The sequence below is a fragment of the Ranitomeya imitator genome, chromosome 1, assembly GCF_032444005.1.
Source record: "Ranitomeya imitator isolate aRanImi1 chromosome 1, aRanImi1.pri, whole genome shotgun sequence".
Classification (NCBI taxonomy): Eukaryota; Metazoa; Chordata; class Amphibia; order Anura; family Dendrobatidae; genus Ranitomeya; species Ranitomeya imitator.
In genome coordinates this window covers 156,539,446-156,566,665 of record NC_091282.1, presented here as the reverse complement: position 1 = coordinate 156,566,665, position 27,220 = coordinate 156,539,446, and the positions used below count along the sequence as shown (strand labels likewise).

Genomic DNA, 27,220 nt, shown 5'->3' with positions numbered 1-27,220 from the left:
CATTTTTATGCGCTAAAAGCTCTCATTTTTCATATTTCTAGTGCAGTAATGCAGTTCAAATTTCGTGTTTTCAAGTTTGCATGTTTTAGCGCTGCAGTGTGCTGCCTTATTTACTTAACTATATACGAGTTGGCGACTCTAGGTTCAGCACCTGTTCACACTGAGTCTATGTTTGGATGTGCAGGTCAGGTTTTTGAAACAGAAGGCAGTAACTGACACACCCCACAAGGCGGGTAAGCCACAAAAGGTCATTGCTAAAAAAGCTGGCTGTTCACAGAGTGCTGTATCCAAGCAAATCAATAGAAAGTTGAGTGGAAGGAAAAAGTGTGGTAGAAAAACTGCAGCCTTGAAATAATTGTTAAGAAAAGGCCATTCAAAAATTTGGGGGAGAATCACAAGAAGTGGACTACTGCTGGAGTCATTGTGTCAAGAGCCACCACACCCATGCGTATCCAGGACATGGGTATAAGTGTCGCATTTCTTGTGTCAAGCCACTTATGACCAATAGACAACGGCAGAAGCGTCTTACCTGGGCCAAGGAGAAAAGGAACTGGACTGTTGCTCAATGGCCCAAAGTGTTGTTTTCAGATTAAAGAAAATTTTGTATTTTATTTCGAAATCAAGGTCCCAGAGTCTGGAGGAAGAGTGGAGAGGACACAATCCAAGTTGCTTGAGGTCTAGTGTGAAGTTTACACAATCAGTGATGGTTTGGGGAGCCATGTCATCTGCTCGGGTAGGTCCACTGTATTTTATCAAGACCAAAGTCAGTGCAGCCATCTACCAGGAAATTTTAGAGCACTTCATGCTTCCCTCTGCCAACAAGCTTTTTGGAGATAGAAATTTCATTTTCCAGCAAGACTTGGCACCTATCCACACTGCCAAAAGTACCAATGCCTGGTTTAAAAACAACAGTATCACTGTGCTTGATTGGCCAACAAACTCACCTGACCTTAGCCCCATAGAGAATATATGGGGTATTGTCAAGAGGAAGATGAGATATACTTTCAATGCAACCTGGGCTTCCATAACACCTCAGCAGTGGCACAGACTGGTTGCCCGCCCCCATTCCATGCCAAATTGATGCAGTAATTGATATAAAAGGGGCCCCGACCAAGTGTTGAGTGCATTTACTGAACATACATTTTAGTAGGCCAACATTTCTGATTTTAAAATAATTTTTCAAGCTGGTGTTATAAAGTATTCTAATTTACTGAGATAATGACTTTTGGGTTTTCATTGGCTGTAAGCCATAATCATCAAGATAAACAGAAATAAACACTTGAAATTGTAATGACTCTATATAATATATGAGTTTCACTTTTTGTATTGAAGAACTGAAATAAATTAACTTTTTGATGATATTCTAACTTAGTGAGAAGCACCTGTATAATAGAATATTTACTCAGTTTGCATTGCCAACTCATTTAGGGTATGTTCCTTCTGGGCTTATATGCTGCAGATTTTCAGTCCCAGCAAAGTAGATGAGTTTTTACTAAAGGTGATTCATTTACTGCTTAAAAAAATCTGTGCAAAATCTGCACAGAAATTGACATGCAATGTCAGCTTTAAATGTCACTCGTTGCAATGCAAATCCTTTTAAACATTTGCTGAGTGCCCTCCTAAACTTCATGCAGGGTAATGTAGGGACGAGCACTCTCAATGTAAATTGATCATCACACAGTATTTTAATATAGTAGGCTCCATGAAGGTGGATAGTGGTCATGCTGGGACAATGAGAAGAAAGACTTGATCAGTTTACATCGGGGGCCCTTTATATAGGAGGTCTTTTCTAATATATACAGCTGAGTTTATCTATTTTTTTTATACAAGACATTGAAATCATTAGATTCGTGTAACGTCATGTGGCAAATATGCTGTAAATGGGAAACGCATTCTTCTCCTAATTAATAATCTGTTATTTCCTTCTCTATATCCTTTTCCCATAAAGCAATGTCAATGATATCCACTCCGTCCTTGAAGTGACAGTGTATGATGAAGATCGAGACCGAAGTGCTGACTTTCTGGGCAAAGTTGCTATCCCCTTGCTGTCTGTAAGTCTCATTCACCTGCCATACATCTCAATGTTTCTCTCAATCCATAAGGAAAAAAATGAAAATTTCTGTAAAATGTCAGTCAGTTCTCAACTGAGATATTAAAAATCTCTCAACAGTCCGCACAAACGCAGACAAAAAGAAAAAAATAAATAATAAATCGAATTTAACACCCTCATTCCACGACCATGTTGAATCCCACGGTAGTTAATTTCTCCTGACAGGCTCGGTGCTGGTAATGAACAGGTACTTGTCAGAATTGCCACAGTTGTTTTGGACTCCTTGTCAGTTTCAGCAGCTGGGGGTCAAAGGTGGCCGGGGGAGTGTATTCAGTGGAGACCATGAGACAGACGGCTGTCATGTCTTTCTTCCCACAGATTCAAAATGGTGAACAGAAAGCCTACGTCTTGAAAAACAAGCAGCTGACAGGGCCAACAAAGGGGGTCATCCATCTTGAAATAGATGTGATTTTTAATGCTGTAAGTCTTAACTTTGCCTTTCTTCTCACTTCTAAAAAAGCTCAGTTCCTTTTGTTTCCCCACATATAAAAGTATATGAATGTTAGACATTTCATTTCAACCTCCCCGCAAGTGAAGACAAGGAGCGACACAGCCACAGCATGGCGCACGCTCCCCACAAATTTCAATTCAGCTGTTGTTGCTAGCAATGACATTGCTCCTGTTAAGTATGCAGGCGAGTTACCCTCCCTTGGTATTATACATTTATGTCCTTTATACGGTTTGCTTTTGTGAATTTTCAATCAGGGTGCATGTGTCGGTCACAGATTACAATTAAGCTAGAAAACCGATCATTTTGTGTGAGTCGTCTCATCTCCAATACGTGTCATTATTATCCGCAGGTAAAAGCCAGTCTGGCTACACTTATGCCAAAAGAACAGAAATATGTTGAGGAGGAACAAAGACTTTCCAAACAGGTAAATAAGGCGCTGACAATTGACAACTCGATATTCTACGAAAAGATCGTACTGGTATAAAAGTCATGGAAACATCTTTCCATCAGAGCTGGACTTATCATTAAACCGCTGTGAGTCAGCATCTTCTTAAAGGGAACCCATCAAGTGAAAAATCTCTATTAACCTGCATATATGGGGTTAATCTGCAGGTTAATAGTGTTCTGAACCTGCCCGGCACCTGCACTTAGACCCCCGATGTCAGGAGGAAATTAACTTTATTCTTTGGGTTTCAGTCATAGGGGTGGCACCGGCGTGCGTTTAGTCACCGCTCCATGTACTGTAACCGGTTGGGGCACTGACTGACCGCCGCGGTTCTCTATACACAGAGCGATGACTGTAGCCACGCTGGTGGCATCCCATGACTGAAACCTATACTCTGCCAGGAGGAATAAAAGTTCATTACCTCTTGGCAGTGGGAATCCGAACAGTGCGGGTCCCATGTAAAAACAGAAAAACCTCATAGAGCTGTGCCAAACGACAAAATCAGCTTTGTTTCATTATATGTTATGATGATTCTATATAAATATATTCTCTAATACAATTATGTATATTTTTTTATTGAAGAAGACATATCTGACTTTTCGCAACGTTTTCACATAGGGAAGGTCTGGCAGCAGAATGTATTTCTAGCAGGGACCTTGCTCAGCTCTGATTCCTTTAATAGGGCTGTTCTTTGCATATGTCGTGTAAAAAATAATAACAATAAGAGTGAGATGGGGCTATTCACAGGGGAACGGGGCTCCTCGACACCATCCTGACAATGTACCTCAATCATAACTTAAATTATTCTTGTCTCAGACTGCGTAAATAACGGAATTGTATGGAACCATCTGATGCTTGGGGGTTGGGAGGTTGTCATAAGGACAAATATTCTCATGGGAAGGCCAGGTTTAGAATAACCAGGATGATCTCATGGAGAAAAGTAAATTGCATAAAGGCAGACGCGGACATATTCAGATATGTGCTCTTAATTCTTTTAGAAGTTGCAACCTGTCAGTGACAGAATGCCGGGTGTGAAGTACAAGCCGGTAATCCTGCCTCATTTATCATATTGATGATATTACTGTTTATCTCATCTTCACATAGAACAGTGAAACGTAGCTGGCGAAGGCAGAAGTTTGTCATCCTTTATTTGACCCAGATTGCTATTTAGCTCCATAATTCTGCGCTCTATTGTAGATAATGATGTACTTTGTGTTAATTACACTTAATATTTTTATTATATAGTACTTCATTTACATTTCGGTGATAACATTGGAAGACAAGGGCATGGAAAGTAGCAAAGAGTCGGTCAAAGATTGAATATTAAATTAAAGATCTGGAATAAATGAGTTGTTAGTGTGGAATAATCATGGATGATATTCAGCTAGTTTGTAAAATGAAAATAGAATAATTCTGAACAGAGACAGAGATTTTTTTCCTGTTTTGACTGTCAGTTGGATATTCTCTCATAATTAAGAGCAGGAAATCCTAAACTTGTTAGAAGCCCCACTAAATAATCTTAACCCCTTAGCGACCGCCGATACGCCTTTTAACGGCGGCCGCTAAGGGTACTTAAACCACAGCGCCGTTAATTAACGGCGCTGTGGAAAAAGTGAATAGCGCCCCCCTGAGGCCGATTTTCTCCGGGGTCTCGGCTGACGGGGGTAGCCGAGACCCCAGAGAACATGATTCGGGGGGTTTTTAACCCACCCCGCATTTGCGATCGCCGGTAATTAACCGTTTACCGGCGATCGCAAAAAAAATAAAATAAAAGCGATCTCTTTTTAATTTCTCTGTCCTCCGATGTGATCGCACATCGGAGGACAGAGAAAAGGGGTCCCAGGTGGCCCCCCAATACTCACCTAGCTCCCCCGATGCTCCTCGTGTCTCTCGGTGGGCGCCGCCATCTTCAAAATGGCGGGCGCATGCGCAGTGCGCCCGCCGGCCGGCACCGGGAGAATCTTTGGGGTCTCGGCTGCCGGGGGTAGCCGAGACCTCAAAGAGCATGATCGGGGTCGGTATTACCGACCCCTGTTTTGCGATCGCCGGTAATTAACTGTTTACCGGCGACCGCAAAAAAAAAAGTAAAGTGTAATTCTCTGTCCTCTGATGTGATCGCATACTCACCTTGGTCCCTGGATCCTCTTGCTGCTCCTCCTGGCCGCCGGCAGAAGAACATGGCGGACGCATGCCCAGTGCGCCCGCCATCTGTCTCCATCTGCCGGCCGGCAGGAGAACAGCAGTTGGGGCTAAAATTAGGGTTAGGGGTAGGGTTAGGGTTAGGGTTAGGGTTAGGGTTAGGGGTAGGGTTAGGGGTAGGGTTAGGGTTAGTGGTAGGGTTAGGGGTAGGGGTAGGGTTAGGAGTAGGGGTAGGGTTAGGGGTAGGGTTAGGGGTAGGGTTGGGGCTAAAGTTAGGGTTAGAGCTGGGATTAGGGTTAGGGTTTGGATTAGGGTTGGTATTAGGGTTAGGGTTGGCATTAGGGTTACGCTTGGGATTAGGGTTAGGTTTGGGATTAGGGTTAAGGTTAGGGTTGTGATTAGGTGTGTATTGGGATTAGGGTTAGGTTTGAGGTCAGGGTTGAGATTAGGATTAGGGGTGTGTTGGATTTAGGGTTTTGATTAGGGTTATGGTTAGGGTTGACATTAGGGTTGTTTTGGGGTTAGGGTTGTGATTATGGTTAGGGTTAGGGATTAGGATTATGGATCAGGTTGGGATTAGGGTTAGGGGTGTGTTGGGGTTAGGGTTGGAGCTAGAATTGGGGGGTTTCCACTGTTTAGGTTCATCAGGGGGTCTCCAAACACGACAGCCAATTTTGCGCTCAAAAAGTCAAATGGTGCTCCCTCCCTTCTGAGCTCTGCCGTGCGCCCAAACAGTGGGTTACCCCCACATATGGGGCATCAGCGTACTCCGGATAAATTGGACAACAACTTCTGGGGTCCAATTTCTCTTGTTACCCTTGTGAAAATAAAAACTTGGGGGCTACAAAATCTTTTTTGTGAAAAAAAAAATATTTTTTATTTTCACGACTCTGCATTCTAAACTTCTGTGAAGCACTTGGGCATTCAAAGTTCTCACCACACATCTAGATAAGTTCCTTGGGGGGTCTAGTTTCCAAAATGGGGTCACTTGTGGGGGGTTACTACAGTTTAGGTACATCAGGGGCTCTGCAATCGCAACATAATGCCCACAGACCATTCTATCAAAGTCTGCATTCCAAAACGGCGCTCCTTCCTTCCGAGCTCTGCCGTGCGCCCAAACAGTGGTTTACCCCCACATATGGGGTACCAGCATACTCAGGACAAATTGGACAACAACTTTTGGGGTCCAATTTCTCTTGTTACCCTTGTGAAAATAAAAACTTGGGGGCTAAAAAATCTTTTTTGTGGAAAAAAAAAATATTTTTTATTTTCACGGCTCTGCATTATAAACTTCTGTGAAGCACTTGGGCATTCAAGGTTCTCACCACACATCTAGATAAGTTCAATGGGGGGTCTAGTTTCCAAAATGGGGTCACTTGTGGGGGATTTCTACTGTTTAGGCACATCAGGGGCTCTCCAAACGCGACATGGCGTCCGATCTCAATTCCAGCCAATTCTACATTGAAAAAGTAAAACGGCACTCTTTCTCTTCCAAGCTCTGCGGTGCGCCCAAACAGTGGTTTACCCCCACATATTGGGTATCGACGTACTCAGGAGAAATTGCACAACAACTTTAGTGGTCTAATTTCTCCTGTTACCCTTGTGAAAATAAAAATTTGTGGGCAAAAAGATCATTTTTGTAGAAAAAATGCAATTTTTTTTTTCACGGCTCTACGTTATAAACTTCTGTGAAGCACATGGGGGTTCAAAGTGCTCGCCACACATCTAGATAAGTTCCTTAAGGGGTCTAGTTTCCAAAATGGTGTCACTTGTGGGGGGTTTCCACTGTTTAGGCACATCAGGGGCTCTCCAAACGCGACATGGCGTCCAATCTCAATTCCAGCCAATTCTACATTGAAAAAGTAAAACAGCACTCCTTCACTTCCAAGTTCTGCGGTGCGCCCAAACAGCGGTTTACCCTCACATATGGGGTATCGACGTATTCAGGAGAAATCGTACAACAACTTTTGTGGTCTAATTTCTCCTGTTACCCTTGTGAAAATAAGAATTTGTGGGCGAAAAGATCATTTGTGTGTAAACAAAAGCGATTTTTTATTTTCACGGCTCTACGTTATAAACTTCTGTGAAGCACTTGGGGGTTCAAAGTGCTCACCACACATCTAGATAAGTTCCTTAAGGGGTCTAGTTTCCAAAATGGTGTCACTTGTGGGGAGTTTCCACTGTTTAGGCACATCAGGGGCTCTCTAAACGTGACATGGCGTCCGATCTCAATTCCAGCCAATTCTGCATTGAAAAAGTCAAACGGCGCTCCTTCACTTCTAAGTTCTGCGGTGCGCCCTAACAGTGGTTTACCCACACATTTGGGGTATTGGCGTATTCAGGAGAAATTGCATAACAAAATTTATGGTTACATTTCTGTTTTTACACTTGTGAAAATAAAAAAAATGGTTCTGAATTAAGATGTTTGCAAAAAAAAGTTAAATGTTCATTTTTTCCTTCCACATTGTTTCAGTTCCTGTGAAGCACGTAAAGGGTTAATAAACTTCTTGAATGTGGTTTTGAGAACCTTGAGGGGTGTAGTTTTTAGAATGGTGTCACACTTCATTATTTTCTATCATATAGACCCCTCAAAATGACTTCAAATGTGATGTGGTCCCTAAAAAAAAATGGTGTTGTAAAAATGAGAAATTGCTGGTCAACTTTTAACCCTTATAACTCCCTAACAAAAAAAAATTTGTTTCCAAAATTGTGCTGATGTAAAGTAGACATGTGGAAAATGTTATTTATTAACTATTTTTCGTGACATATCTCTCTGATTTAAGGGCATAAAAATACAAAGTTTGAAAATTGCAAAATTTAAAAAAATTTCGCCATATTTCCGTTTTTTTCATAAATAATCGCAAGTAATATCGAAGAAATGTTACCACTAACATGAAGTACAATATGTCACGAAAAAACATTCTCAGAATCAGCGGGATCCGTTGAAGCGTTCCAGAGTTATAACCTCATAAAGTGACAGTGGTCAGAATTGCAAAAATTGGCTCGGTCATTAAGTACCAAATTGGCTCTGTCACTAAGGGGTTAAACTGTTTTCCACATGCCAAGGACCATATCTGCAAGGAGTCTGTATGTTCTCCTCGTGTTTGTGTGGATTTCCTCCAGGTTCTCCGGTTTTCTCCCACACTCCTGCATCCTTCTCCAGGAACCATTGTTATAAACTATTTAATCATGTATATGTTCACATGTTTTCTTTGTCCTGATCATATAGGTTTCAACACTCAGGTCCTGCTTCAGGTTTATGTAGGCCCTTGGGCAGAAAATTCTGCTTTCTGCCTTCTCACTTTCCAAGAACTTTTTTTTAGATTCTAATTAATGTTCCAAAAAAGGAGGGTGTCTTGAACTTTTAGGTATATTTTTGTTATATATTTCATTGTTTCTTCACATTTTTATATGAGTCTCCTTAAGCATCTTGAACCTGCGGTAGCTTGTACAATACATTGTAATATTTATTTATATATTTATTATTGGTCGGCAGGGGGGCACACACAACCTGCCTAGGTGCCTGGAGCTTTAGTGATACAGCCTAGCGCCAGTGTGCTTTTTTGTATTGTTACATTGTAATATTGCAATTTTGCAGTTTATTGTAAGATTTCTTCTGTGAAGCTAAGCCTCAGGTTGGGCTGCAGTATTGTACAAACATGGCAGCCCAAGTGCACGCCATTTTAACCTCTTAACCGTCATCTAAGAGGGTCTATCTGTATTATCAGCCAATTGCCATTTACATACGGTAATACAATTTCATGGCTAATAATCATCAAAATGTTTACGGTAAGTATTTGAAATAAAATGTAATATGAAGACAAATGAATGCAGTCAAAAGTCATTGATGGGCACCTACAGCACCATTTTAAAATCTTATGACATGACACAGTGACGTGTTAGATGTTATGGTCAGTGAGGTTCAGGGTCCAATCCCTGTACAAATTGATGAAATAAAGAGGCAGAGGCTCTCGACTGAGAACTGTGATCCATCGTTTCTGATTAGTTTGGCTTGTTTCTACTCAGAATGTGGGCTGTTTGCTGTAATTTTGATAAAGTCTTATTTTATCAGCAGGAGATTATCATTAGAGGACTAGTAAATTTCCTGTATTGTAGTTCTCCATATTCATGAGTTCTGTATAACTCCGTCCTCACCACAGATTGGCAGCTTTCTGAGTATGCACAGTGTACACAGAAATTTCCCAATCAGTGATGTGGGTGGGGGTTTTCAGAGCTCAGCATTTAGAGAACTGTAAGATCTGTAGCAGAGAAAGCAATGATTTTCATTTCAAAATTGCAGCAAGAATCCCAGTAAGTGATAAGCCCAGTAAATGATATTGTGCTCCACATCATGCACATGATCTCTTTTGTCAAAACTCCCTAACCAACATCTGGGGGGTGCCCCATCCAATGACGTAACTAGAGTTCTGTGGACAGCGGGGCAAAATTTGCTCCTGGCCCCTTCTCCACTACCACTTATATGTGTGAGCCCAAATGGCCTTCTTATGTTTGCCTTCCATATAAAATAATAATGCAATAAATATAATATATAAATCTCACAGAAAATGCAGCAATAAAATAATTTTATCAGTAATAGGTCTAAATAACATAGTCATAGTCTAAATAAAAAAGTCATACAGTTACCAAATAATATATACCGTATTTTTCAGATTATAAAATGCACTTTTGTTCCCCACACATTTTGGGGGAAAGTGGGGGGTGCGAATTATAATCCGAATCTGTGTGCTGTGCTGTAGAGGAGGGGGGGGCAGCTCTGGAGTGGTGTCAGGGGGCTGGAGTGGGCTGGCTGCAGGCTGCAGAGACAGCAGGAGGTCCTGTTCTCCCGCTCATTAGCCTCATATAATATTCACTGCACCCGCTGTCCATCACTTCGGTGCTGAAGCCTTGTCGAGTTGCTTGACAGGGGAGCAGTGCATATTACATGTGCCTGCACTCCCCCTCCTCCCATCATGAATATGCCCCCCTGCAGGCACACACATAGCCCCCCCCCCAGTCACTATATGCCCCCCTGCTGGCAGGCACATGATAAAATAACAAACACTTAACTCATCTTCTGATCATGGCTCCGTGCTCCCAGTTCCTCGGTTGTGCTTCCTGTGTCTGTGCCGACACACGATCATGTGATCGGCACAGCACAGTGATGTCATCACTGTGTGCCCAGGTCACATGATCTGATGCCTGGGAAACAGGAAGCACAACCGAGGAGCTGGGAGAACGGAGCCATCATCAGAAGTTGAGTTAAGTGTTTGTTATTTTATCATGTGCCTGCCAGCAGGGGGGCATGTAGTGACTGGGGGGCGATGTGCGTGCCAGCAGGGGGGGCATGTAGTGACTGGGGGGCCATGTGTGCGCCTGCAGGGGGGCATGTAGTGACTGGGGGGCCATGTGTGCGCCTGCAGGGGGGCATGTAGTGACTGGGGGGCGATGTGCGTGCCAGCAGGGGGGGCATGTAGTGACTGGGGGGCCATGTGTGTGCCTGCAGGGGGGAATGTAGTGACTGGGGGGCGATGTGCGTGCCAGCAGGGGGGGCATGTAGTGACTGGGGGGCCATGTGTGTGCCTGCAGGGGGGCATGTAGTGACTGGGGGGCGATGTGCGTGCCAGCAGGGGGGGCATGTAGTGACTGGGGGGCCATGTGTGTGCCTGCAGGGGGGCATGTAGTGACTGGGGGGCCATGTGTGCGCCTGCAGGGGGGCATGTAGTGACTGGGGGGCGATGTGCGTGCCAGCAGGGGGGGCATGTAGTGACTGGGGGACCATGTGTGCGCCTGCAGGGGGGCATGTAGTGATTGAGGGGCGATGTGCATGCCAGCCGGGGGGCATGTATTGACTGGGGGGGCTATGTGTGTGCCAGCAGGGGGGCATGTAGTGACTAGGGGGTCATGTGCGTGCCAGCAGGGAGGCTTATAGTGATGGGGGACCATATCCAGGATGAGATGGGGGGGCAGTGTGCCAGCAGCACAGGGGGGCAGTGTGCCATCAGCACAAGGGGGCAATGTGCCAGCACAGGGGGGCCATGTGCCAGGATGGGGGTTATATAGATACCAGGATGAGGGACATACATATGATTTGTAAGACGGACACTGGCATTATAAGACAGACCCTCATTTAACATAAAATTATTTTTTTCTCTTTTTCTTCACCAAATTTGGAGGTGCGTCTTATAATCAGGTGCTTCTTATAAAACGAAAAATACGGTATATCTATACTATTACTGAACAAAGTCCACTATGCTAAGACAATAATTACCAATAAAACCACTATACAATGGCAAACTAAACAGCACCGTATAACATGTCTGAATGTTACCACCATCCCGTTACTGAGCAAAGCCCACTATACCATTTCAAGTGAACCAATGCAATATTCCTCTATGTTTTTAATTCTTTTAAGATTTTGTCCTGTGGTAAAAGTGTGTTAGAGAATGCAAAATGTGAAGAAAAAACATTTCTATATTCTTTCGTTTTCTTAAAATTAATTTACATTAAAAAAAAAAAAAAAAAAAAACACAAATTTCTATGTTGCATGCCTTTGCATTTCTCCTCATAACTCAGGCCAGAACCAAGATAGAGAAATGGAAAATAACACCATTCCACTCAGAACTGACAGACTTCTACCCAATATGCCACAAGATTATCTTTGTTAATATTTTACCCATGCAGACGCAAATGCAAAATTTTGAAAAGCATTTTCAAAAAAATCCATATGATATAAAATGTCCTCCCTCTATCTGAAACTGAACCTGTCAAAAACTGAACTCCTTGTGTTTTCTCCCTGTACTAACCTACCTTTGCCTGACATTGCCATCTCCGTGTGTGGTTCCACCATTACTCCCAAGCAACATGCCCGCTGCCTTGGGGTCATACTTGATTCCGAGCTTTCATTCACCCCCCACTTCCGAACACTGGCTCGCTCTTCTGATCTGCATCTCAAAAACATTTCTAGAATTCGCCCTTTTCTTACTTTCGACTCTGCAAAAACTCTTACTGTTTCACGTATTCATTCTCGTCTGGATTATTGTAATTCTCTACTAATCGGCCTCCCTTTTACCAAACTCTTCTGTCTCCAATCTGTCCTGAATGCTGCAGCCAGGATCATATTCCTCACCAATCATTATACCGATGCCAGTCATTACACTGGTTACCCATCCACTCCAGAATCCAGTACAAAACTATTACCCTCATCCACAAAGCACTCCATGGCTCAGCACCACCCTACATCTCCTCCTTGGTCTCAGCCTACCACCCTACCCGTGCTCTCCACTCTGCTAATGACCTGAGATTAGCATCCTCAATAATCAGAACCTCCCACTCCGATCTCCAAGACTTTTCACATACTGCGCCAATTCTTTGGAATGCACTACCAAGGTTAATACGATTAATCCCCAATCCGGACAGTTTTAAGCGTGCCCTAAAAACGCATTTGTTCAGACTGGCCTTCCGCCTCAACGCATTAACCTAACTATCCCTGGATGGCACATTCAAAAAACTTAAACCATAATCAGGTTCCTCGCATCATGTTCTCATACGCTTTATGCAGTTATTAGTCCTCTGTGTCTGTACTGTTACATATTTAGGCTGTTAACTGGTTCATGCAGCTGTACATGAACACTCGATCCTTACACTATGGCTCGTCCGAACAACTAAAGCAATTGATACCATCCACCTCTTGTGTCTCAACTTTTTCCTCATAGTTTGTAAGCTTGCGAGCAGGGCCCTCACTCCTCTTGGTATTTGTTTTGAACTGTGATTATTGTTATGCTGTAATGTCTACTGTACAAATCCCCTCTATAATTGTAAAGCACTGCGGAACATTTTGGCGCTATATAAATACAATTATTTATTATTATAAATTTTCAAAAAATTCACATGTGCCTCCTATGCTCCTTGTCACATCTGTACCAAAATCTGTCACATCTGTACCCAATGATGTGTACCTTGTCACATCTGTACCCAAAAAGTTGGGATCATACTTCAAAGCATAACTATATGAACATTGTCAGTTTGAAAATCTTGAATTCACACCTGAAATGTAGGGTCTATCAGAGGTGTATTTAGGTTTTCTGGCACCCAGGGCAAGAAATCAGTTTGGCATCCCTCTGTCCCAGGCACATATGTGATTTGCACACTTAGGCCGCGGTCACATTTGCAACTGCAATGCGAGAAACTCTCTTAGAGGCGAGTACTATTGAACTATGGGAGCTGGCATGCTGTAGTTTCTCTGTGCTGGCCGTCAGATCAGAGAACTGGTGACTCCCAGTCTGGGGGGGCGGCAGAATGCAGCCACCGGGGAAGACAGTTGGGACAGCCGCATTAGGGCACATGCCAGGATGTTTTGGAGTTAAATAGCTTTTTTGTTCAGTGAATGTGACCTCCTAATGCTGCAAATTCCACAAATGAGCATTTTCAGTTCTTTAACCCCTTCCCGACCTGTGACACAGCGTATGCGTCATGAAAGTCGGTTGCCAATCCGACCTGTGACGCATATGCTGTGTCACAGAATGATCGTGTCCCTGCAGATCAAGTGAAAGGGTTAACTCCATTTTCACCCGATCAGCAGGGACAGGGGGAGTGGTACTTTAGCCCGGGGGGGTGGCTTTTCCCCCCTGTGGCTACGATCGCTCTGATTGGCTGTTGAAAGTGACGTTTCACTTTCAATCAGAGCGATAATAATATTTCACCAATGAAAATTGGTGAAATATTACAATCCAGCCATGGCCGATGCTGCAATAGCATCAGCCATGGCGGGAGATCACGATTTGCCCCCCCACCGCCAACGATCTCCTCCCCTCCGTCCTCCGTCCGGTCATTAGCTGTCCTCCGCTCCCCTCCGTCCTCCTGTCCGCTCCCCCCGCTGTTCGATCCCCCCCATCGTACTTACCGACCTCCCGTGTCCCTCCCGGTGTCCGTCCGTCTCCTCCATGGGCGCCGCCATCTTGCAAAATGGTGGGCGCATGCGCAGTGCGCCCGTTGAATCTGCCCGCCGGCAGATTCGTTACAAGTACATTTTGATTGCTGTGATAGAACCTATCACAGCGATCAAAATAAAAAAAATAATAAATAAACCCCCCCTTTATCACGCCCATAGGTAGGGACAAAAATAAAATAAAGAAAATATTTTTTTTTCCCCCACTAGGGTTAGGGCTAGGGTTAGAGGTAGGGCTAGGGCTAGGGTTAGGGCTAGGGTTAGGGCTAGAATTAGGGTTAGAACTAGGGTTAGGGTTAGAATTAGGCTGGGTTCACATTGCGTTAGTGGCAGTCCGCTAACAGAATCCGTTACATAGCGCCACTAACGCAATGTAACGGATCCGTTAGCGCAGCCATTGACCACAATGTATCTAACGCATCGCTAACGTATGCCATTTTTGGCATGCGTTAGCGATGTCCCGTTATTTTCTGACGGACCTCGAACGCTGCTTGCAGCGTTTTTGGGTCCGTTCTCGCTAGCGCAATCCCTTTCAGTACATTGCGTTAGCGCATTCCATTAGCATATGCGCTAAACGGATTGCACTAACGCAATGTGAACCTAGCCTTAGGCTATGTGCACATGGTGCGGATTTGGCTGCGGATCCGCAGCGGATTCGCCGCTGCGGATTCGTAGCAGTTTTCCATCAGGTTTACAGTACCACGTAAACCTATGGAAAACCAAATCCGCTGTGCCCATGGTGCGTAAAATACCACGCGGAAACGCTGTGTTGTATTTTCCGCAGCATGTCAATTCTTTGTGCGGATTCCGCAGCGTTTTACACCTGTTCCTCAATAGGAATCCGCAAGTGAAATCCGCACAAAAAACACTGGAAATCCGCGGTAAATCCGCAGGTAAAATGCAGTGCCTTTTACCTGCGGATTTTTCAAAAATGGTGCGGAAAAATCTCACATGAATCCGCAACGTGGGCACATAGCCTTAGGGTTAGGGTTGGAATTAGAGTTAGGGTTGGAATTAGGGCTAGGGTTGGAAATAGGGTTAAGATTAGACTGTGGTTTGTTGTGAATTCTGTGGCAGAGCTCCCTCCTGTGGTCACAAGTGGTACTTCGGCTGATTCTCTCTGTGAGCTTCCGTTGGTGGAGGAGAGTGGTACTGCGGCTTCTGAGTTTCCTTCCTCAGGTGATGTGGTGATGTCGTTAGGTGCTGCTCTATTTAACTCCACCTAGTGCTTTGATCCTGGCCTCCAGTCAATGTTCTAGTATTGGACCTGTTTCCTCCTGGATCGTTCCTGTGGCCTGCTGCTCTGCATAGCTAAGTTCCGCTTTTGCTATTTTGATTGCTGTTTTTTTCTGTCCAGCTTGCTATTTGTTTTCTCTTGCTTACTGGAAGCTCTGGGACGCAGAGGGTGTACCCCCGTGCCGTTAGTTCGGTACGGAGGGTCTTTTTGCCCCTTTGCGTGGTTTTTTGTAGGGTTTTGTGTTGACCGCAAAGTTACCTTTCCTATCCTCGCTCTGTTCAGAAAGTCGGGCCTCACTTTGCTAAATCTATTTCATCTCTACGTTTGTCTTTTCATCTTAACTCACAGTCATTATATGTGGGGGCTGCCTTTTCCTTTGGGGTATTTCTCTGAGGCAAGGTAGGCTTATTTTCTATCTTCAGGCTAGCTAGTTTCTCAGGCTGTGCCGAGTTGCATAGGGAGCGTTAGGCGCAATCCACGGCTGCCTCTAGTGTGGTTGGAGAGGATTAGGGATTGCGGTCAGCAGAGTTCCCACGTCTCAGAGCTCGTTCTATGTTTTTGGGTTATTGTCAGGTCACTGTATGTGCTCTGACTTCTATGTCCATTGTGGTACTGAATTACCTTATCATAACAGTACTGGAGGCCAAAAGTACTAATGATTCTCAATAGAGGGAAAAAAGAAGTTCTGAGACCATTTTTTTTTCTCTGCACTGTGTTTTGCCTTTTTTTCCCCTAGACATTTGGGTGGTTCAGGACACAGGTGTAGCGATGGACATTAAAGGTCTGTCTTCATGTGTGGATCAGCTCACGGCAAGAGTACAAAATATTCAAGACTTTGTGGTTCAGAATTCCATGTTAGAACCAAGAATTCCTATTCCTGATTTGTTTTTTGGAGATAGAACTAAATTTCTGAGTTTCAAAAATAATTGTAAACTATTTCTGGCTTTGAAACCTCGCTCCTCTGGTGACCCAGTTCAACAAGTTAGGATCATTATTTCTTTTTTACGTGGCGACCCTCAGGACTGGGCATTTTCTCTTGCGTCAGGAGATCCTGCATTAAGTAATATCGATGCGTTTTTCCTGGCGCTCGGATTGCTGTACGATGAACCTAATTCAGTGGATCAGGCAGAGAAAAATTTGCTGGCTCTGTGTCAGGGTCAGGATGAGATCGAGGTATATTGTCAGAAATTTAGAAAGTGGTCCGTACTCACTCAATGGAATGAAGGTGCGCTCACAGCTATTTTCAGAAAGGGTCTCTCTGAAGCCCTTAAGGATGTCATGGTGGGATTTCCTATGCCTGCTGGTCTGAATGAGTCTATGTCTTTGGCCATTCAGATCGGTCGACGCTTGCGTGAGCGTAAATCTGTGCACCATTTGGCGGTATTATCTGAGCATAAACCTGAGCCTATGCAGTGCGATAGGACTTTGACCAGAGTTGAACGGCAAGAACACAGACGTCTGAATGGGCTGTGTTTCTACTGTGGTGATTCCACTCATGCTATCTCTGATTGTCCTAAACGCACTAAGCGGTTCGCTAGGTCTGCCACCATTGGTACGGTACAGTCAAAATTTCTTTTGTCCGTTACCTTGATCTGCTCTTTGTCATCTTATTCTGTCATGGCATTTGTGGATTCAGGCGCTGCCCTGAATTTGATGGACTTGGAGTATGCTAGGCATTGTGGGTTTTTCTTGGAGCCCTTGCAGTGTCCTATTCCATTGAGAGGAATTGATGCTACGCCTTTGGCCAAGAATAAGCCTCAGTACTGGACCCAGCTGACCATGTGCATGGCTCCTGCACATCAGGAGGTTATTCGCTTTCTGGTGTTGCATAATCTGCATGATGTGGTCGTGTTGGGGTTGCCATGGCTACAAGTCCATAATCCAGTATTAGATTGGAAATCCATGTCTGTGTCCAGCTGGGGTTGTCAGGGGGTACATGGTGATGTCCCATTTCTGTCTATTTCGTCATCCACCCCTTCTGAGGTTCCAGAGTTCTTGTCTGATTACCGGGATGTATTTGATGAGCCCAAGTCCGATACCCTACCTCCGCATAGGGATTGTGATTGTGCTATCGATTTGATTCCTGGTAGTAAATTCCCAAAAGGTCGACTGTTTAATTTATCTGTGCCTGAGCACGCCGCTATGCGGAGTTATGTGAAGGAGTCCTTGGAGAAGGGGCATATTCGCCCGTCATCGTCGCCATTAGGAGCAGGGTTCTTTTTTGTGGCCAAGAAGGATGGTTCGCTGAGACCTTGTATAGATTACCGCCTTCTAAATAAGATCACGGTTAAATTTCAGTACCCCTTGCCGTTGTTATCTGATTTGTTTGCTCGGATTAAGGGGGCTAGTTGGTTCACCAAGATAGATCTTCGTGGTGCGTATAATCTTGTGCGTATTAAGCGAGGCGATGAATGGAAAACTGCATTTAATACGCCCGAGGGCCATTTTGAGTATCTAGTAATGCCATTCGGACTTGCCAATGCTCCATCAGTGTTTCAGTCCTTTATGCATGACATCTTCCGAGAGTACCTGGATAAATTCCTGATTGTGTACTTGGATGACATTTTGATCTTCTCGGATGATTGGGAGTCTCATGTGAAGCAGGTCAGAACGGTGTTTCAGGTCCTGCGTGCTAATTCTTTGTTTGTGAAGGGATCAAAGTGTCTCTTTGGTGTTCAGAAGGTTTCATTTTTGGGGTTCATCTTTTCCCCTTCTACTATCGAGATGGACCCTGTTAAGGTCCAAGCCATCCATGATTGGACTCAGCCGACATCTCTGAAAAGTCTGCAAAAGTTCCTGGGCTTTGCTAATTTTTATCGTCGCTTCATCTGCAATTTTTCTAGTATTGCTAAACCATTGACCGATTTGACCAAGAAGGGTGCTGATGTGGTCAATTGGTCTTCTGCTGCTGTGGAAGCTTTTCAAGAGTTGAAGCGTCGTTTTTCTTCTGCCCCTGTGTTGTGTCAACCAGATGTTTCGCTTCCATTCCAGGTCGAGGTTGATGCTTCTGAGATTGGAGCAGGGGCTGTTTTGTCGCAGAGAAGTTCTGATTGCTCGGTGATGAAACCATGCGCCTTCTTTTCCAGGAAGTTTTCGCCTGCTGAGCGAAATTATGATGTTGGCGATCGAGAGTTGCTGGCCATGAAGTGGGCATTCGAGGAGTGGCGTCATTGGCTTGAAGGAGCTAAGCATCGCGTGGTGGTCTTGACTGATCATAAGAACTTGACTTATCTCGAGTCTGCCAAGCGGTTGAATCCTAGACAGGCTCGTTGGTCGCTGTTTTTTGCCCGTTTTGACTTTGTGATTTCGTACCTTCCGGGCTCTAAAAATGTGAAGGCGGATGCTCTGTCTAGGAGTTTTGTGCCCGACTCTCCGGGTTTATCTGAGCCGGCGGGTATTCTCAAAGAGGGAGTAATTGTGTCTGCCATCTCCCCTGATTTGCGGCGGGTGCTGCAAAAATTTCAGGCTAATAAACCTGATCGTTGCCCAGCAGAGAAACTGTTTGTCCCTGATAGGTGGACGAATAAAGTTATCTCTGAGGTTCATTGTTCGGTGTTGGCTGGTCATCCTGGAATCTTTGGTACCAGAGAGTTAGTGGCTAGATCCTTTTGGTGGCCATCTCTGTCGCGGGATGTGCGTTCTTTTGTGCAGTCCTGTGGGATTTGTGCTCGGGCTAAGCCCTGCTGTTCTCGTGCCAGTGGGTTGCTTTTGCCCTTGCCGGTCCCGAAGAGGCCTTGGACACATATCTCTATGGATTTTATTTCAGATCTTCCCGTCTCTCAAAAGATGTCAAAAGAAGAACAAGATACACGGCACTCTATAGATTTGTGAGTAGAGGTGCTCAAGTAGGGTTTCCAGCCCCTTAAATCAACTGTATCAAAAAACTTGGCACTCAATAATGCTTGTAGAAAATAAAGTCATTTATTTTGCATCAGGACAAACAGATCAGCTGTAGCTCGTATCTTGCTAAACGTTTTCGGTCCTTTGTGGACCTTCCTCAGAGCAAGTTTATCTAATGTAATACAGAGATTATACAAAATAGAAAAAAAGAAAAATAAGGATCAAAATAACAATCTGTCAATGTCAAAACACATTACATAACTCAATATAAGACAAAAAACATAAATAACTGCAATATATGTCAAAATGCTGAAATAACAGTGACTGCAGCTGATAGACTAGTTTCCAGAGAGACAAGCTCAGAGCGTTTCCAGAGTGACAAAACGTGACGTCCATTAAATAGAGAGTCATCAGTACCAACTTGAGATCCTAATGGAAAGGATATTGTGGAACGGAGAGGCAAACATATGTGCTCCTTATGGATCTAAGTGGGTGACGTAGATAAGCCGAGGTATCGTGATGCGTACTAGAGACGTGCCTAACAGAACAATGCCATAATCGTGCTCTGGTGTATCGTGCCAACATCTCATGATCTGGAGAAGAGAACGTAGTGTCAAAAGCAGAGTAATAAAACACAGAGGCAATCTCAACAGTTCAAGAGAAGTAAGATTACAAGGAAATACGGTGACAATGGGATAGCTGCCCATGTTGTGTGTCCTGTGATGCTAAATAGGCTGATACAAGAGAATAATCACCTGGAGCGTAGGATCTGGACATATACCCAGATGCATGAGTATGCTGACACTATATGTAGAGGCAAATTTCAGAGGCTGCAATGTTCAAAAAGAGATTCAATAAGAATAACCCAGGATATAAGGGAAATCTACCACATGGTAAGTGTAGGATAATGATGGACAAGCTTACCACTAATGGAGACCGTAACTGAGCAGATAAAGCTGCTTGGGCATACGATGTGCCCACACTGTGCACTAAAATGGTGAAACAATGATGGGTCAGTGTAACGCACTCACATAATGGAGGGGCGTTTAGAGGGGGGAACTCCATGTGTGTGTGTGTGCTTACCGTTCTATTGCCTGGAGCGCTTTTTGACTCTCACATCAATAGTATTTGGCCCGAACTCAAATTTACCCTGCAGTACAGTACGGAAATGATTAGTTTCCTTGATACCATGTTACAAAAGAACGCAGAAGGTACCCTTTCTATAGATCTGTTCACCAAAACCACAGATAGGAACAGCTTACTAGAATATACTAGTTTCCACCCCCCAGCCATTAAGAAGTCCATTCCTATCATGTGGTAGATTTCCCTTATATCCTGGGTTATTCTTATTGAATCTCTTTTTGAAATTTGCCTCTACATATAGTGTCAGCATACTCATGCATCTGGGTATATGTCCAGATCCTACGCTCCAGGTGATTATTCTCTTGTATCAGCCTATTTAGCATCACAGGACACACAACATGGGCAGCTATCCCATTGTCACCGTATTTCCTTGTAATCTTACTTCTCTTGAACTGTTGAGATTGCCTCTGTGTTTTATTACTCTGCTTTTGACACTACGTTCTCTTCTCCAGATCATGAGATGTTGGCACGATACACCAGAGCACGATTATGGCATTGTTCTGTTAGGCATGTCTCTAGTACGCATCACGATACCTCGGCTTATCTACGTCACCCACTTAGATCCATAAGGAGCACATATGTTCACCTCTCCGTTCCACAATATCCTTTCCATTAGGATCTCAAGTTGGTACTGATGACTCTCTATTTAATGGACGTCACGTTTTGTGTTTTGTCACTCTGGAAACGCTCTGAGCTTGTCTCTCTGGAAACTAGTCTATCAGCTGCAGTCACTGTTATTTCAGCATTTTGACATATATTGCAGTTATTTATGTTTTTTGTCTTATATTGAGTTATGTAATGTGTTTTGACATTGACAGATTGTTATTTTGATCCTTATTTTTCTTTTTTTCTATTTTGTATAATCTCTGTATTACATTAGATAAACTTGCTCTGAGGAAGGTCCACAAAGGACCGAAAACGTTTAGCAAGATACGAGCTACAGCTGATCTGTTTGTCCTGATGCAAAATAAATGACTTTATTTTCTCAAAAGATGTCAGTCATTTGGGTGGTCTGTGATCGCTTCTCTAAGATGGTCCATCTGGTACCCTTGTCTAAATTACCTTCCTCCTCTGATTTGGTGCCATTGTTCTTCCAGCATGTGGTTCGTTTACATGGCATTCCAGAGAATATCGTTTCTGACAGAGGTTCCCAGTTTGTTTCGAGGTTTTGGCGAGCCTTTTGTGCTAGGATGGGCATTGATTTGTCTTTTTCCTCGGCTTTCCATCCTCAGACTAATGGCCAGACCGAACGAACCAATCAGACCTTGGAAACATATCTGAGATGCTTTGTTTCTGCTGATCAGGATGACTGGGTGTCCTTTTTGCCTTTGGCTGAGTTCGCCCTTAATAATCGGGCCAGCTCGGCTACCTTGGTTTCGCTGTTTTTCTGCAACTCTGGGTTCCATCCTCGTTTCTCTTCAGGGCAGGTTGAGTCTTCGGACTGTCCTGGTGTGGATACTGTGGTGGACAGGTTGCAGCAGATTTGGACTCATGTAGTGGACAATTTGACCTTGTCCCAGGAGAAGGCTCAACGTTTCGCTAATCGCAGACGCTGTGTGGGTCCCAGACTTCGTGTTGGGGATTTGGTTTGGTTATCTTCTCGTCATATTCCTATGAAGGTTTCCTCTCCTAAGTTTAAACCTCGTTTCATTGGTCCGTATAGGATTTCTGAGGTTCTTAATACTGTGTCTTTTCGTCTGACCCTTCCAGATTCTTTTTCCATACATAACGTATTCCATAGGTCATTGTTGCGGAGATACGTGGCACCTATGGTTCCATCTGTTGATCCTCCTGCCCCGGTTTTGGTGGAGGGGGAGTTGGAGTATATTGTGGAGAAGATTTTGGATTCTCGTGTTTCAAGACGGAAACTCCAGTATCTGGTTAAGTGGAAGGGTTATGCTCAGGAAGATAATTCCTGGGTCTTTGCCTCTGATGTCCATGCTCCCGATCTTGTTCGTGCCTTTCATATGGCTCATCCTGGTCGTCCTGGGGGCTCTGGTGAGGGTTCGGTGACCCCTCCTCAAGGGGGGGTATTGTTGTGAATTATGTGGCAGAGCTCCCTCCTGTGGTCACAAGTGGTACTTCGGCTGATTCTCTCTGTGAGCTTCCGTTGGTGGAGGAGAGTGGTACTGCGGCTTCTGAGTTTCCTTCCTCAGGTGATGTGGTGATGTCGTTAGGTGCTGCTCTATTTAACTCCACCTAGTGCTTTGATCCTGGCCTCCAGTCAATGTTCTAGTATTGGACCTGTTTCCTCCTGGATCGTTCCTGTGGCCTGCTGCTCTGCATAGCTAAGTTCCGCTTTTGCTATTTTGATTGCTGTTTTTTTCTGTCCAGCTTGCTATTTGTTTTTTCTTGCTTGCTGGAAGCTCTGGGACGCAGAGGGTGTACCTCCGTGCCGTTTGTTCAGTACGGAGGGTCTTTTTGCCCCTTTGCGTGGTTTTTTGTAGGGTTTTGTGTTGACCGCAAAGTTACCTTTCCTATCCTCGCTCTGTTCAGAAAGTCGGGCCTCACTTTGCTAAATCTATTTAATCTCTACGTTTGTCTTTTCATCTTAACTCACGGTCATTATATGTGGGGGCTGCCTTTTCCTTTGGGGTATTTCTCTGAGGCAAGGTAGGCTTATTTTCTATCTTCAGGCTAGCTAGTTTCTCAGGCTGTGCCGAGTTGCATAGGGAGCGTTAGGCGCAATCCACGGCTGCCTCTAGTGTGGTTGGAGAGGATTAGGGATTGCGGTCAGCAGAGTTCCCACGTCTCAGAGCTCGTTCTATGTTTTTGGGTTATTGTCAGGTCACTGTATGTGCTCTGACTTCTATGTCCATTGTGGTACTGAATTACCTTATCATAACAGTGGTTAGAGTTATGGTTAGGGGTGTGTTGGGGTTAGGATTGTGGTTAGGGTTATGGTTATGGTTATGGTTAGGGGTGTGTTGGGGTTGGGGTTGTGGTTGGGATTAGGGTTGGGATTAGGGTTAGGGTTGGGATTAGGGTTATAATTAGGGTTAGGGTTGGGATTAAGGTTAGGGGTGTGTTGGGGTTAGGATTGTAACTAGGGTTATAGCTACAGTTGGGATTAGGGTTAGGGGTGTGTTGGGGTTAGTGTTGGAGTTAGAATTGAGGGGTTTCCACTGTTTAGGCACATCAGGGGTCTCCAAACGCAACATGGCGCCACCATTGATTCCGGCCAATCTTGCATTCAAAAAGTCAAATGGTGCTCCCTCCCTTCCGAGCCCTGACGTGCACCCAAACAGTGGTTTACCCCCACATATGGGGTACCAGCATACTCAGGACAAACTGGGCAACAATTATTGGGGTCCAATTTCTCCTGTTACCCTTGTGATAATAAAAAATTTCTTGCTAAAACATCATTTTTGAGGAAAGAAAAATGATTTTTTATTTTCACGGCTCTGCGTTGTAAACTTCTGTGAAGCACTTGGGAGTTCAAAGTGCTCACCACATATCTGGATAAGTTCCTTGTGGGTCTAGTTTCCAAAATGGGGTCACTTGTGGGGGGTTTCTACTGTTTAGGCACATCAGGGGCTCTGCAAACGCAACGTGACGCCCGCAGACCATTCCATCAAAGTCTGCATTTCAAAAGTCACTACTTCCCTCCCAAGCCCCGACGTGTGCCCAAACAGTGGTTTACCCCCACATATGGGGTATTAGTGTACTCAGGACAAAATGGGCAACAACTATTGGGGTCCAATTTCTCCTATTAACCTTGTGAAAATAAAAAATTTCTTCCTAAAACATCATTTTTGAGGAAAGAAAAATGATTTTTTATTTTCACGGCTCTGCGTTGTAAACTTCTGTGAAGCACTTGGGGGTTCAAAGTGCTCACCACATATCTGGATAAGTTCCCTGGGGGGGCTAGTTTCCAAAATGGGGTCAGATGTGCGGGTTTCTACTGTTTAGGCACATCAGGGGCTCTGCAAACGCAATGTGACGCCCGCAGACATTCTATCAAAGTCTGCATTTCAAAAGTCACTACTTCCCTTCCGAGCCCCGGCGTGTGTCCAAACAGTGGTCCCCCCCCACATATGGGGTATCAGCGTACTCAGGACAAACTGGCCAACAACTTTTGGGGTCCAATTTCTCCTGTTACTCTTGTGAAAATAAAAAATTGCGGGCTAAAAAATAATTTTTGAGGAAAGAAAAATGATTTTTTATTTTCATGGCTCTGCGTTATAAACTTCTGTGAAGCACTTGAGGGTTTGAAGTGGTCACTGCACATCTAGATTAGTTTCATGGGAGGTCTAGTTTCCAAAATGGGGTCACATGTGGGAGAGCTCCAATGTTTAGGCACACAGGGGCTCTCCAAACGCGACATGGTGTCCGCTAATGATTGGAGCTAATTTTTCATTCAAAAAGTCAAATGACGCTCCTTCCCTTCCGAGCCTTGCCGTGTGCACAAACAGTGGTTTGTGACCACATATGAGGTATTGGTGTACTCAGGAGAAATTGCCCAACACATTTTAGGATCCATTTTATCCTGTTGCCTATGTGAAAATTAAAAAATTGAGGCTAAAAGAAATTTTTTGTGAAAAAAAAGTACATTTTCATTTTTACAGATCAATTTGTGAAGCACCTGGGGGTTCAAAGTGCTCACTATGCATCTAGATAAGCTCCTTTGGGGGTCTAGTTTCCAAAATGGGGTCACTTGTAGGGGAGCTCCAATCTTTAGGCATACAGGATCTCTCCAAACGCAACATGGTGTCCGCTAAAGATTGAAGCCAGTTTTTCATTGAAAAAGTCAAATGGCGCTCCTTCCCTTCCGAGCCCTGTCATGCGCCCAAACAGTGGTTCCCCCACACATAGGGGGTATCAGCGTACTCAGGACAAATTGTACAATAACTTTTGGGGTCCAGTTTCCCTTTTTACCTTTGGGAAAATAAAAAAATTGTTGCTAAAACATCATTTTTGTGACTAAAAAGTTAAATGTTCATTTTTTCCTTCCATGTTGCTTCTGCTGCTGTGAAGCACCTGAAGGGTAAATAAACTTCTTGAATGTGGTTTTGAGTACCTTGAGAGGTGCAGTTTTTAGAATGGTGTCACTTTTGGGTATTTTCAGCCATATAGACCCCTCAAACTGACTTCAAATGTGAGGTGGTTCCTAAAAAAATGGTTTTGTAAATTTTGTTGTAAAAATGAGAAATTGCTGGTCAAATTTTAACCCTTATAACTTCCTAGCAAAAGAAAATTTTGTTTCCAAAATTGTGCTGATGTAAAGTAAACATGTGGGTAATCTTATTTGTTAACTATTTTGTGTCACATAACTCTCTCGTTTAACAGAATAAAAATTCAAAATTTGGAAATTGCGAAATTTTCAACATTTTTCGCCAAATTTCCATTTTTTTCACAAATAAACGCAAAAATTATCGACCTAAATTTACCACTACCATGAAGCCCAATATGTCACGAAAAAACAGTGTCAGAACCGCTAGGATTCGTTCAAGCGTTCCTGAGTTATTACCTCATAAAGGGACACTGGTCTGAATTGCAAAAAACGGCCAGGTCATTAAGGTCAAAATAGCTTGGGTCATGAAGGGGTTAAAACATATCAATGTTGAGAAATTCTACTGTGCCTAATAGTTTTTACTCATTTTGGAGATTATACTGTTATCATTGGGAGGTTGCTCCAATAAAATTCGATGTACTGTATACTCTAACGGGTGATGACTTTTAATAGACTGACTGTCATTTGCACCGACCATTTAGGAAAATCCGAGAAAAATATAATTTGCATAATAATTTGGAACATGGTGTAGAAGGCAGGTAGAGAGAGGGGGCTTCCTCTCCCCTCCGATTAACGACCCGCAATGTCATTGTCGGGGTCCGATTGTTGTCATGGTGACCTGAGGTCGTCATCATGATATCTGAATCATCAGGCAATGGCAAGCCCCTTAGCATGGTCTAAGGGGCTTGTGTCAGTGCAGCACTGTCAGTTTATAAATAATGATGAGCGAGCGTGCTCGGACATCGTGTTATCCGAGCATGCTCGGGTGTTATCTGAGTATCTTGGGCGTACTCGAATAATATGTTCGAGTCACCACGGGTGCTTGTTTTGCGGCTGTTAAACAGCCACAACACATGCAGGAATTACCCGTTTGGTAGGCAATCCAAAACATGCAGACGCGGGGACTCAAACTACCAGAAAAAAGAGGAATAAAACTCATAGTAACATAGTAACATAGTAACATAGTTAGTAAGGCCGAAAAAAGACATTTGTCCATCCAGTTCAGCCTATATTCCATCATAATAAATCCCCAGATCTACGTCCTTCTACAGAACCTAATAATTGTATGATACAATATTGTTCTGCTCCAGGAAGACATCCAGGCCTCTCTTGAACCCCTCGACTGAGTTCGCCATCACCACCTCCTCAGGCAAGCAATTCCAGATTCTCACTGCCCTAACAGTAAAGAATCCTCTTCTATGTTGGTGGAAAAACCTTCTCTCCTCCAGACGCAAAGAATGCCCCCTTGTGCCCGTCACCTTCCTTGGTATAAACAGATCCTCAGCGAGATATTTGTATTGTCCCCTTATATACTTATACATGGTTATTAGATCGCCCCTCAGTCGTCTTTTTTCTAGACTAAATAATCCTAATTTCGCTAATCTATCTGGGTATTGTAGTTCTCCTATCCCCTTTATTAATTTTGTTGCCCTCCTTTGTACTCTCTCTAGTTCCATTATATCCTTCCTGAGAACCGGTGCCCAAAACTGGACACAGTACTCCATGTGCGGTCTAACTAGGGATTTGTACAGAGGCAGTATAATGCTCTCATCATGTGTATCCAGACCTCTTTTAATGCACCCCATGATCCTGTTTGCCTTGGCAGCTGCTGCCTGGCACTGGCTGCTCCAGGTAAGTTTATCATTAACTAGGATCCCCAAGTCCTTCTCCCTGTCAG

At 44.0% G+C, this 27,220-nt stretch overlaps 1 protein-coding gene and 1 long non-coding RNA gene across 4 annotated transcripts in view; one reads left to right on the top strand and one right to left on the bottom strand.

Annotated features, from left to right (window-relative positions):
• Nucleotides 1-27,220, top strand: part of MCTP1 (multiple C2 and transmembrane domain containing 1) — a 1,531,547-nt gene that overhangs the window by 945,153 nt on the left and 559,174 nt on the right. For all 3 annotated transcript variants that reach the window (XM_069751887.1, XM_069751881.1, XM_069751897.1), the window contains exons 13-15: nt 1,949-2,051; nt 2,429-2,530; nt 2,911-2,985. In XM_069751887.1, coding sequence (XP_069607988.1) covers nt 1,949-2,051; nt 2,429-2,530; nt 2,911-2,985 — 280 coding nt within the window. The remainder of the gene's footprint in view (nt 1-1,948; nt 2,052-2,428; nt 2,531-2,910; nt 2,986-27,220) is intronic.
• On the bottom strand, nt 19,551-20,270 carry LOC138657656 (uncharacterized). Its single transcript, XR_011317115.1, has 4 exons — nt 20,250-20,270; nt 20,091-20,155; nt 19,922-19,996; nt 19,551-19,759 (listed from the first exon to the last, which is right to left on the bottom strand). It is a non-coding gene; the product is annotated as an uncharacterized lncRNA (long non-coding RNA).